Below are 13169 nucleotides of genomic sequence, written 5' to 3' on the forward strand. Positions count from 1 at the left end.
CCACTCCAGTGAATTTTTCAGGGGTAGGTTCATTTATTATTATTTTTGGATAGACATATTTAAAGAACGTCAGTTGAAAAGTTGAAGATGCAGTGTTCATTTTAGTAATTTATTCGAGTTAGTTGCCAATGTAACATCTCTAAAAGGTTTTAAAGGTTTACGTTTTTCATCTAGGCTAATACTTTTATTTTCTTTCAACTTTATTTGCAAAAATATTTGTAATACTTGAAGTTTTAACAACAACAATGCCCACTGCATAACAGGAATTCTCCGTGTAAGTCCACAGTGTTCACACTAGATGGAGCAATAAGATCATTCACAGCAGTGACTGTTGAACAGCTTGATCTCTTCAAACCAGCTGTCAAGCCACACTGAACTGATATTTATACAGTTTGCAGTGATCAGTCTGAACAGCAAATCTTTTTTTTATTATTATTTTTTAACAAATATCATATAGGCAAGCATCGCGTGCACCTTAAACATAACAAATGCGCGTTACTTAAATGTCATAGTGTTTAAGGGGTTTCAAAATATTTGTTTTATTTTTCTTAAACTTCTAATGCATCATTCGCAAAATATTAACTCCAGTTTGCCTCGATGTGGCCCGGGCCCCAGGGCGAAGAAAGCGTCCAAATTGTCAGACCAATCATAACGGAGTGGGAGTATTTGCGCGAGAAATGATGCGTTCGTGCGCTCAGTGTGCCTCTCGCGCGCTGTCCCTCCCAGCAGCATCAAAGCAGCAGCGTTCAGCGCGCGACCACAGCTCAGGCACCTGCAGGTATGAATGGATTCAAAATGTTATTTCTTTAAATCTGCCAAAGCAATATAGCGAGTTGTGCTGTTCTGTAACCTAATATGGCATTTTCTATGTGTTTAATTGTTGCAGTGCTGTTTTGGTGCAACTATGATGTGCTGAAATGTTTCGTGGTGATGCTGATTGCATTTAATCTATAGCAATTATTCGAGATGAGAAAACCTGACAGTATGTTTTTCTGCCAGTTAAAATGTTTAAAAGTTTCATACAGTACCAACAGTATATGTGGAAAGCTTTTTTTCATTCCTAAAGAGGGACGCTTACATCATGCCTTTTTAATGAGTTCTAATGCAACAATGTTGACCGTGTGCTCTATTCGTTCACATTTATTAACTAATAATAATAATACAAATTATACTTGATAGGGTTGAATGTATTAACCATACATTGTACAGTAGATTTTGGCTACTTAAAGAGACAGTTCACTCACAAAAAAAGGACATTCTCATACTCACCCTCATGTTATTTCAAACCTGTATGACTTTTCTTCTTCTGTGGAGCACAAAAAAGAGTCACATTCACATTCATGATATGGAAAAAAGATGCATTGAAAGCGACAGCTGACTGAGACCGTCAGTCTCCAGCCATCTCCATTTGTGGTCTATAGAAGAAATAAATTGGTTTGTAATGGCATGAGGGTCAGTAAATGACACTTTGTTGGTGAACTGTCCCTTTTAGAGTTTCATTTGACTGAAGGAATCATAAACTTATTCTGCGATGATGGTTTTGCCTTATGTCTTCTACTGCTCTTTATCGGGATCGATTTCCGGCAGCATTTGTTGAGCACATTGGCTCACTTGTTGTATAAAGAAATTCAAAACGAAAGTGTAAAACAGTCTAATTATGTTTGCATATTATTTATGCATGCTTTAGAAGTCGATTGCCAGATCAGATGTGTTTAGCAAATACACGAATGCACTGATCGCTCTCCATTTTCACACTTAGAGCCTCCTTGCTGTGCAGTGCATATGTGTGTTCTGAAGAAAATAAAATGTGCCCAATCTTTGCTGATGAAGGCATATTCCTCTGCTGTTCCCTCTCACACAGGGTTCTAATGGTCTGTGACCTCTGTAATTGAGGAGCTAGCAACTATGTGATTGCCTCATATTCCATCATCGCCCTTCTTCATTTTCCCCAAAAACCTCCAGGCGACTCCCAATGGTCTCCTTGTCGTCGGATTCCATTATCCGGTACGCAGTTGCTCCGGTGAGGGGCACTGATGACCCCTTTTGGTTATTGCGCTCCGTCCCTGCTGGCTTCCCACCTTTGTAACTGCATCCCCACTGCTGCTTGTGCATCTGGATCCACTTTATGTCGCCATGTTGAGTGCCTTTGAATGGTATGGCTGTCTTCTTCTTCTGACGGGGATGACGAGATCCGTCGGCCAGCGTACGGATCCACTGACGCCCCCCGCCCCCGAATATGCCCACTCTATACGACTGGATGGTGACATCATCCTGGGGGGCCTCTTCCCGGTGCACGCTCGGGGCGAACGTGGCGCCCCTTGCGGGGAACTGAAGAAAGAGAAGGGTATTCATCGGTTAGAGGCCATGCTCTTCGCCATCGACCTCATCAACAAAGACCCCGACCTGCTGCCCAACGTGACCCTGGGGGCGCGCATATTGGACACCTGCTCGCGCGACACCTACGCCCTGGAACAGTCGCTTACCTTCGTGCAGGCGCTCATCGAGCGAGATTCTACCGACGTGCGATGCGCAAGTGGCGAGCAGCCGATCTTCGCCAAGCCGGACAAGATCATCGGTGTGATCGGTGCAGCAGCTAGTTCTGTCTCCATCATGGTGGCCAACATCCTACGCCTGTTCAAGGTAATTTCTGTCATTGCTACACTATTGGTTGGTGGATTTGCTTCGGGACCCACAAAACAAGAGGTAAACCGGGTTTAATGTGGTTAAGGGTGTATTTTCTTCTACTTTGCAAAGCTTTAGTCATGGTTTTCAAGGCATGTCACACACTTGTCCATGCTGGCTTTTGCTTAATATGGCATAGTTTCAAAGATTTGAGGGATGAATTTGCGCCAAAATGCCACAAAGTTTGATTGGATGCGCAACCTTTGACATCAACAACAATAGATATGGGATGCACGATATATCGGCACTCTGTAAAAGAAAATCGAAGCTGTAAATAAAAGATTATTGGAAAACGCTTTACATTTAATTCAATATGCTACTTGGCATTTCTTTGTAATTATTTGTACAATTTTTTGAAATAAAACCTAGTTTTTTTTTTTCAGTGCACTAGACTAGAGGTAGGCCGTATATATCGGTTTGACCCATAAACCCATTGATTGGTTTTTGACTTGTTTTCCCACTTTTGTAGTTATTAGTATCGGCCTAATACATGGCCGATAATCAGTCTACCTCTAATTAGTGCCATATTGGTAATTGGTCGATATTACACATTTTATGTTAAAATTATCAGTGTCAGCTGATATTGGATATTTAATTCAAATTAACACCTTTGCGCTCATCTAACACTTATTTAAAGTTAATCTTTAAAAACACTAATAATTCAGTAATACTGTTGAATCTAATCTTTAGCAAATCTCAAAACAAATATGTAGCATTTTTAGTGTTTTATTTTAAGTGCATAGTATAGAATTTTAATATCGGCCTTTTATCGGTTATCGTAAATAATTAGAAGCTTATCTGTATTTTAATATCAGTGCATCCAAGCTACTTTTTAAAAAGTTCATCATAAGTGTATTTACATTTCCCACTTTACCTTGCATGATTGATTATATGGCTGGTTACTTTTTATAATTTGAATTTAGCATTGTTTTTGCCCTGCTATAAACATGAAATAAAGAAATCGTAATTTCTTCTATCTCACAGAGTGATTCAGATGCATGCTCAGAGGAATTCATTGCACACACTTTTTGACAGCACTGTACTGACTTTTAGTGGATGTAGTAGCCTGTAATAGAATCTGTTTTGAGGGCTAATCAATAATCACTCGAGTCTCTTAAGCAGTAAACAGGGACTACTAATGATTATAAATGAACAGAAATTTGTCAGACTTTTCAGCATCATCTCCAATAGCGTTGAACCACTGGATCTGTAGATTAAATATTTTTCCGGATTGTCCTAAACGGATTAATTTGTTGTTATCTGGTGTTTATGCTGTGCAAAAAGATTTCTCCCTTTGAGTCACAAAAATACTGCCACTGGGTGTTTCATGTCTCATTAATAATTGACTGTCTGTTATAGATACTAAATATAGCTGGCTTGTAATTGGATCAAATAATGGGTGTCATGTTTTTCTGAAGAAAGCATTCACCTTTTCATCTGCAGAAAAGATTAGACACACCGTGACTTCATCTGCAGTAGAGATTATGAAAATAGAACCACAGAAATGGTTGGAGAGGGAAGGTGTGATTTGGGATGCGGTTGAAAGCCTTGTTTTCACTATTTATGGAGCATGTTGTTAATCTGATTGGTAGTTTCATATGCAAAAGGTTTGATCTGCATTGCAGTGTAACCAGTGTTGAAACTCGGCATGGACTTCAGAAGAAGTGAGATGTCTGGCTGTTTACTTGTATTGAGCTTGTTGATTCGCTACTGCATTGTTCTTCACCTTGTGCATCAATCATTTAAATCAGATATCGATTGTGGATTTTTCTTTCATTTGTTTCTTTGTACAGTCGCAAGCTTTCATGGATCAATTTAAGCTGAGGCAGTAGATGCTTGATTCCCTTTGCTGTTTTTGAAATTTTAGAGTGTCCCCGACTACGTAGAAAATATGTTATTGGATTACTTACCCTGAAATTCCGTCGTAGAGTCTTTTCTGTTTCCTTTGCTCCTTCCTCTCATTGATTTGCGGAGACTGGACATTTGAAAGTGATATGTGTCTGGTCTCAAAACAGGATGTATTTGGGGAAGTCATTGAGTTTGTTTCTGCATTGGATTTACTGTAGCTCAAGGCTAGCAATTAGCTTAGTAAGAGAAAGTTAAGTAGATGTATCATGAACCGCATCTGATCCGTAATCTAATGTATTGACTTTTTAAAGAAATTTCTGTCAGGATGCGATTCATTTTGCGCAATCCAATCATCACTGCGCAACCAGCACAGTTAGCTAACCTCTTGCTAGCTAATGTTAGCTAACAGTCGGCTAATCTATTATATGTCTGAAAGACATTTAAACAAAATGCTAAAGGTATATTTTTTAGGTACATTTGTGAAGTGTAGCTAAATGTTTATGATGAAGTGATGATGCTATGGCTAATGTTTTTCCCAATGTAGCATTATGTTGCTATGCTAACCTCTGATGAGATTGACTTTTGTTTGCTAGCATCTATTAGCGCATTCTGGCTAACTTTTTGGTCACTTGGTCAATTGCTGTTAATACATTCGATTTGTTATTTGTTTCAAAAGTGAAGAGTTTAGCCAATCATAATGAAGTTCTTTTGCATAGTCTTAAAGGTACAGTAGCACAAACAACTTGTTCAGTTCTGAAGATGTGGTCACATAATGTTGTTTGCAATAGGAATCCATGTGATCAGGATTGTGAGGGCGAAGGATTTACCCAAACAGATTTTGCATCAGGTTAGCAATCAAGTTGGTGACACATTTGTCACACAAACAGAACGCTGCTTAGTTTGAAAGTGACTTCTGTGTGAATGTTGCCTTTTACATCACAACACTATTGAAAATAGACCTTTTTTCCTTGTGTAAATTTGCTGAAATTTCGCTAATATCTCAGAGAGAGGGGAAAATGGTTATGTTACTCTAAATTGCGACTGTTTTTGGTCAAAAAATTCTTAATAACATTTTCAATGGACTTAAACGGCTAAGTGTAGAATATGGCCTCTTCAAGCTTCTGCAGTGCTTCACATCACACAAAGTCAAAAAATGTGTCCTACTTCATGAATTAAAAAATAGTTGAGGTTAAGATGGAACCCACATCTCCCTTATACTTAAACAGTCGTCCAAACAGCAATTGAGCTCAGCAATGGAGCACTTTATCACAGTCAGGTAAATGGGAAGTTAAGAGTCACACTGTCCACATGTATATTTAAGTAGTTCATCCACTCAGAAGTGTGAAATATATTCATGCATATTTCATGAAGGGTAAGAATAATGGAGACATCCACTTCATCCAGTTCAGAAAATGACTTTATTGGTCACCATAGTGGCAGAATGTGTCGGGGCAGAGGCAATGCCCGCCTCATTCATCTAACTTGTGATGCAGACGTAAGACTTAAAACACAGTGACCGCCACGCGCCTGAGATCATATAGTAGTACAGACAGAGGGGATGATGAAGGGTGTGCGTTAAAGAAAGAAAACAAATTGCTTTAAGTGAAGACATTTGATGCATTTATTGGATTTTGAAACGTGGGAATGCTGTTTGGATGTACTTGTTTGTTTTCCTTTGTTTACCACGGTTATTTAATCATGTAGAAGCTACCCACTTTGTCTTGTCTTATCTGGGTTTTTTTTTTCTTTCATTTCATTTTTATTAGATTTTTTCCAATTCAAAAAGTAATGGCTTTAACTAATAAGGTGCCTTGAAGCTATTGCTTCAAACTTGAATGATCTGGCTAATAAATAATGCAATAAAATAACTTATTTCTCACAGAATAAATTAGCTGAAAATTGGAATTTCACTCGAAAAATTAAAACCTTTAATACACGTTACTCTGAAAACAAAGCAATCAGTTTGTAGAATGAAACATGAATACGGATGTGGGAGTGTGTAAATGTATATTTTTCTATTCAAGAAATAATGGCTTTATTAATAAGGTCCCCTGAAGCAATTGCTTCATACTTAAATGATCTGAATCAATAAATAATGCAATAAAATATATGCTTTCTCACAGAGTAAATTGCCTGAAAAGTGCAATTTCAATCAGAAATACAAAAGAAAATCCCTGTAAATATATGTTTTTAAAAACAAAGCAATCTGTGAACCAATGAATGAAGTATGAATGTGCATATGTGTAAATTTGCCTGATTTGTTTGGCATTCAGGGTATGATTGCCACCTCCAGGTCCCCATTATGGCATTAGGTTAAGTTAAGCGTCGCATCAGTCTTAATCAATACACAGCCTTAGCACAATCTGAGAAACGGAGGAGGGAAGATTTTCTTTCACAGTCGAGTCTGTGAAAATAAACATCTGTGTTTTCATGCCAGCCTCCTACGCCAACTCTCTTATACTGAGAAGAAAACTGGCCAGTGCAATGGTGTGACTGTCACCCTGTATTGACTCAGTGAAGAGATATGAGTGAGGTCAGTCCACCTGAGGGTATAAGTTTTAGCACAAGACAGGAAATGAGGTCATAGAGCGTGAAGCTCGGAAATAGGGCTGCGTGTTTCTTGAATGTGGAAATTGTCATACTGTACACTTTAAAAAAATATTTGCTCAATAAGTTATGACAACATATGTTTTTACATTGCTTTAAATCATCCTAATAAGTTAAGCAATTTTCAACTTTTTTATAAGTTATACAGGATTCAACTCATTCAAGTCAGTTTAATTTAATTTAAGTTAAAATAACTTAAACATCCAAGTTGATTGTAGTTAAAAATTTAAGGCAGCAACTTATTTGCAAGCAACTAAATCAGAAACATTTTATTTGTTTATTTGTATGTTTTTGATTCATAATGAAGTTTTTAGTTTAAGAATCGAACAACACTGATTGCACTGTATGTTTTTGATGCGCTAAAAATAACCGACTCACAAGAATGATTTTTTTGGGAATCGGACTACAGTAAACGCTGTGTGTTTTGAGCTGTAGATTCAGTTGTGATGTTACAGTGAATTGAGTATTTTCATACAATGTGTTTTGCGCTTTAGATTCAGTTGTGATATACAGTGAATTCTGAGTATTAGTATGTTTTACACTGTAGATTCAGTTGCGATGTTACAGTGAATTGAGTATTTTTCGTACAATCTTCTGTCCACATCAGAGGAAAAATGCACCATTTGGATCCTCATTCGAATCTTTTTTTAAACTAACCCCGTTCTGATCAAGATATTTGGTTGCTGTACCAATCATGTGACTTGCTGATGTCACCACAAGAACACGCACAAGTCCCAAACCCTTCACTACATTAGCATACCTTACAGTTAAAAAAGACATCCATTTCATGATTTTTAAGACCCTATATATATAATATAATATAAAATGTAAATGTGTTGCTTGCAAAAATTATTATCTGAGTGCATGGCTATACTTTTGAATTGACCGTCATAACTGAACATCACAACTAAATCTAAAGGACAAAACATATTGGACAAAAATACTCAAAATTCACTGTAACATAACAACTGAATCTGCAGCTCAAAACATACATTGTTCATTGTAGTCCGATTTCCAAACAAATAATTTTTATGAGTTGGTTTATTTTCAGTGCATCAAAAATATTAATTTTAAATATTAAATTACTTTTGAAATGGTGGTTTTCATTGAATCAGAGATGTACAGAGTGACCATTGTAGTCTAACAATTGACTATTTTAGTGAATCAAAAACACACAGTGAGTTCGATTCATGAACACGTGACTTTTGAGACGGTGCTTTTTATTGAATCAAAAACATATTGGGCTACCAATGTATTAAAATTCCTGTTCAAATGACACTTATGAGCCGCTACTTGAATCAAAAACAAACTGCACAACCAATGTCTGATTCCTGATCAGTCTGATTCCTTAACGAAAGACTTTTATGGGTTGGTTGTTTTTAGTGAATTCAACACAAACTACAGCTTGAGATTAAAATAATTAATTCAGTTATTGAATTGTATTATGTTACCTCTAAAAAGGCTGTGGAAAGTTGCAAGAATTTTATTACGTATTCATTATCATAATTTTTTTTATCACTTGGCATTGGAATTTCATTTATTTTTTCTTAATATTTCTTCCTCAAAAGTGCTAAAATAATCTTTAGTAGAACTGATAGGAAACCATTTTTATGAGGAATCAGAACTGAAATCATTAAACTGGCTTAAAGTGCATAAATGCATCCATGGATACTGTTTTGCACCTGGACCTTAGTGAAACACGTTTAGATGCTATTTATATGCCTGTTTTGTGTGCTATTCTTGAAACTTGCTATTCTGTGGTTTATGCAGTTCTATCTTCAGCTTGTAGATTTCCTAAACTGCAGACTATCAATGTTTTTAGGCCTCTGTTCCGCTCTGCTCTCAGCCCCAAACTGCACTTTATGCAAGATTCTGTACTGTAAAACATCCACATCATCAAATTGCTGATTACACCACCGTAATTGAGCTAATCAACAGCCGTTACAAACCTCCGCGGAGAAATAAGCCAGAAAAAAGCCACTTTGAAAGTAATATCTTTGCAAATTTGGTGTTTGCAAACTGTTGCGAACCTCTAGGAAAGTATCCCTTAGAGTTTTCACACAGGTTGCACCAAGTTCTCGTGAATTTAAGGACAGGACAAGAAAAACGCTGAAGGGCGTATTCACTAAATGCTGCAGTATTTCAACAACCTGCATCTTATTAGGCTCATTACAGATTGCGCTGTTCCAAATCTCAGTGCTATTTGTTGCAATTAACGTTGTACTGTTACTGTTTGCCGAAACCAGATGGTAAACAGAATTTCATTTGGATTTAGATGATCACAGCATCAGTTATTCATCAAGTAAAGATCAAATGATGGAGACGAGCATTATAAATTGTCATAAATCCAGACTTGTAGTGCATAGTGCACGTATTTCGCCATTTTAAAGAGCCTGGATTGCAGTGGTGAAGCGTAACTACAGTCCGAGTAAAGTATGCCACATATCTTAGTCTGCTGCATCTTCCCCATCCAAGAGTTCAGAACAAACCTGAAAGCTCTTTGTCAGTTTGTTTGAACAGTTAATACCACTCTTTTAGTGATTTTTTTGCTTATGGAATATATTTTTGGAGTTAGAGTCAGTGTTATTTAAAGCCCCCCTGTAGTCAATAATTTGATCCCTTAAAACTCTTCTTTGATCACCAAAATGGCATATGTAGAGGTATTTTTTCATGTGAAAAAAAATTATTCATGTCTTAAAATAGCTTGAATGTAACTCTACACACTGGCTTCATTTAGTATGCGCAGATTCACGAATATGCAAATTAGCCCCGCCTCCACTCATTCGCCTCAGCTCAGAGATTTACTCAGCCAACTAACTGAGGTAAACGCTACAATAGTATTGCTCTCTACAACGTCGGACACATAACGGTAATTAATATGATTAGCATTTTGCTTGACTATGAAATCAAACAGCTAATAATGTGTTGCTAATGTTACACAAACCATGTTCCTGTTCACCATCTCAGAGTCATAGAGTTCATCATAATGCTATACATCATACATCCGCTATATTGCTAAATCTACCCTGATTTTTCATATCAACAGAAAAATATACCAGGATAACATGGCTTCTCTCGAGATATGATATGCTAAAGCCCGACGGCTCGTTGACGTGATTGGTTACAAGGTAGTTTGTGATGTCAGAAACACCAGCGATTTCAAAGTTTTTTTGAGACTCTTTGGTTCACTGCAGTTTTAAAGAGAAAACACTCAGCAATGGTGTGGAATTATGAATTTGCTCTTAGTTTGTCTTAAAGCATATTAAAAACACCACATAGACATATAAACAACATTAAAAACTTGATTTTCACCACAGGAGGAATTTAAAGCTGCAGTCCGTAACTTTTTTTGTGTTTAAAATGTACAACATTTATATAATGAGCGAGTGCATCATGAATGCATTTTCCAAACCGTGCTTTTGTCTGATCCTGAATCACTACGGTCCACCTGGTGTTTATATTGGGACTGTTTTAGATTGGTACGGGTCGTACCACTGCGAAGTAGCACAGTTCCTGCGTGTCTTGTCATTGACATAAACATAAACAGAGAGAAGTAGCTCAGGCTACAATATTCTTCCACAAGACGCACGCAGTTCTGTTTATTAACCGCTAGACCGCCAAAAGTTACGGACTGCAGCTTTAATTATAAAATGGATAAATTTGCAATTTTTAAAGTAAATCTGTGAGTGACTTACGTATAGTTCTCCTTGTACATTGAGAAATTGTTTTAACATAATAAATTGTACACCTTTAATAGAAACTTTAGTGTATTTTTAGTATATGTGCTTGTATCCTCATGAATTATACACAACCGAATTAATTGCCTTTGAATTAGTGCCACATAATGTAATGCTGCAAACTGAGGAACATTAAATATTTAGGAAACAGCAATAAGAGTGTCAATAAGAGTGTCAGAGTGCTTCTGCTAATTGGTCTTTTTTTAGATTGTTTACCTGCATATTATCAAGCCTATATGCACTAAATGTCACGACTCTCTCATAATATGAATATATTGATTTGATCAATGTAAATCTAGCTTTTGTTGTCATATCCATACTAAATCATTCACTAAATCGTTTGTTAGAAGTGACTGAGTCCCACAGCTCAACCAATATTGTTTCCTCTGGCAGGCCTTGTTATTTCAGGTCAGTATTAAAAAGACTTCAACATGAGGTCTAAACAACTAAACCGTTCATTAGAGAAACAACACATTATCTAAAAATGAATCACCCTATGAATCATGCCTTATTGTCCCAAAGTCATCCCTAAAACTTGTTTCTAGCCTCAGTGATTTTAAAAATAACAATTTCTTTGTATTATTTGTGTACATATTTAATCTAATATGAGTATTAGGTGAAGTACCCAGATGATTCCACTATCTATCTATCTATCTATCTATCTATCTATCTATCTATCTATCTATCTATCTATCTATCTATCTATCTATCTATCTGTATTGCACGTTGTTGTCATATATAAACTCTCAGTAAATAGACTAATTTAAGTCACAAACTTAACACACCATAGTAACAAAGTCTCTTAAATGAAAGACATAATTTAAAAAATGACTCATGGTTCAGTAAGGGATTAATTTGCTAAATTGTAACAGCTTTTAATGATTCACTGCACAGAGTGAATCTGATTTGAATTTGAGTCTGGTCTGTTTTGTGAATCTTTTTGATTGATTAATTAAAAAGAACTGGTTCATAAGAGTCATTTTTGTTTACACTTTATTTCAATAGTTCACTAGACATTCTACTACTAACTAGTAACTTTGTAACTTTGCAACAGCATGTAAATTCTATACTGTGTAAACCCTCATGTTTAAAATAATGAATTGGTTTGAGTTGGGCAAACTTAAATTAACTTTTATGAGTATTAAGAACTTTCTTTTTTCTTTTGAGTTCATAAATCTGACACAATTTAAAGGTTCCTGTTCTTCGTGATCCCATTTTTCAAACTTTAGTTAGTGTGTAATGTTGCTGTTAGAGCATAAATAATACCTGTAAAATTATAAAGCTCAAAGTTCAATGCCAAGCGAGATATTTTATTTAACAGAAGTCGCCTACATCGAATGGTCGGTTTGGACTACATCCCTCTACTTCCTTCTTTAATGACGTCACTAGAACAGTTTTTTGACTAACCTCCGCCCACAGGAATACACAAAAAAAGGGGGCGTGGTCTTGTTGCGCTCCCACGGAGAAGAGGAAGAGTTGCGTTTGTCGCCATGTCGTCGAGACGCTGTTATTTTCATCCCGGAGTCCAATCACCTTTGTTTGGCCTTCCCAGGGGCGCTGAACTTAGAGATCAATGGTTACAATTTATGTTTAACTCGGTTCCCGAAAATATAAAACATATATTACTAATCAAAACTCGTGCTCACGTGTAACTAAGGTAGGAATAAACAATGCACTTATTTTAAAAATTCAACAACACCATCGTTAATTCGACAGACGGACAAAACAATATTCCACAAGCTTTTATAAGTTTGTAACATTTAACATTACAATTTAACCAATTCAAGGTAACAGCCAAACGTAAAAGTATGACGACTACTAAATAAACAGCTTACCATTGTGAAACATCCTGCAAAAGTCGTGCTTGAACAGGTTCTAATTCCTGTTCCTGTAATTCCTAATTTCTAATTCTCTCCGGGTCTGATTCCGGCTCAAACTGATAAGGTAATATTAAAGACATGTTTACAATAACACTGAGCGCATCTCCACGTTATGGTAAGAGGCGTGACCTTTCCGGGCAACGAAAAGCTGCTGTCGAATCACAACACAGGAACCGCTGGCACAATCAGAACTCGTTATGTATTTCTGAAGGAGGAACTTCATAGAACAAGGAAGTCATCGGCCCGTATTGAAAAATACTGTTTTTTTTTTCCACGTGAAACGAACACGTTATATTGCACACTGTAAACACAATCAAAGCTTCAAAAACACAGGAAAAACGGGACCTTTAAGTAATCTGAATGGTTTCATTGTTTTGATCTTAATGAACTTGTTTCTTCCATTTAGAGGAACTTA

At 36.6% G+C, this 13169-nt stretch overlaps 1 protein-coding gene across 2 annotated transcripts in view; it reads left to right on the forward strand.

Annotated features, from left to right (window-relative positions):
• The first annotated feature begins 592 nt into the window (after nt 1-592).
• Nucleotides 593-13169, forward strand: part of grm8b (glutamate receptor, metabotropic 8b) — a 189343-nt gene continuing 176766 nt past the window's right edge. For both annotated transcript variants that reach the window (XR_014603691.1, XM_084094509.1), the window contains exons 1-2: nt 593-778; nt 1862-2640. Coding sequence is in view for 1 of the 2 variants with exons in the window: in XM_084094509.1 (XP_083950635.1) it covers nt 2134-2640 (507 nt within the window). In the remaining variant the exon portion in view is untranslated. The remainder of the gene's footprint in view (nt 779-1861; nt 2641-13169) is intronic.

Source organism: Abramis brama (genome assembly GCF_963993115.1).
Source record: "Abramis brama genome assembly, chromosome: 20".
NCBI lineage: Eukaryota > Metazoa > Chordata > Actinopteri > Cypriniformes > Leuciscidae > Abramis > Abramis brama.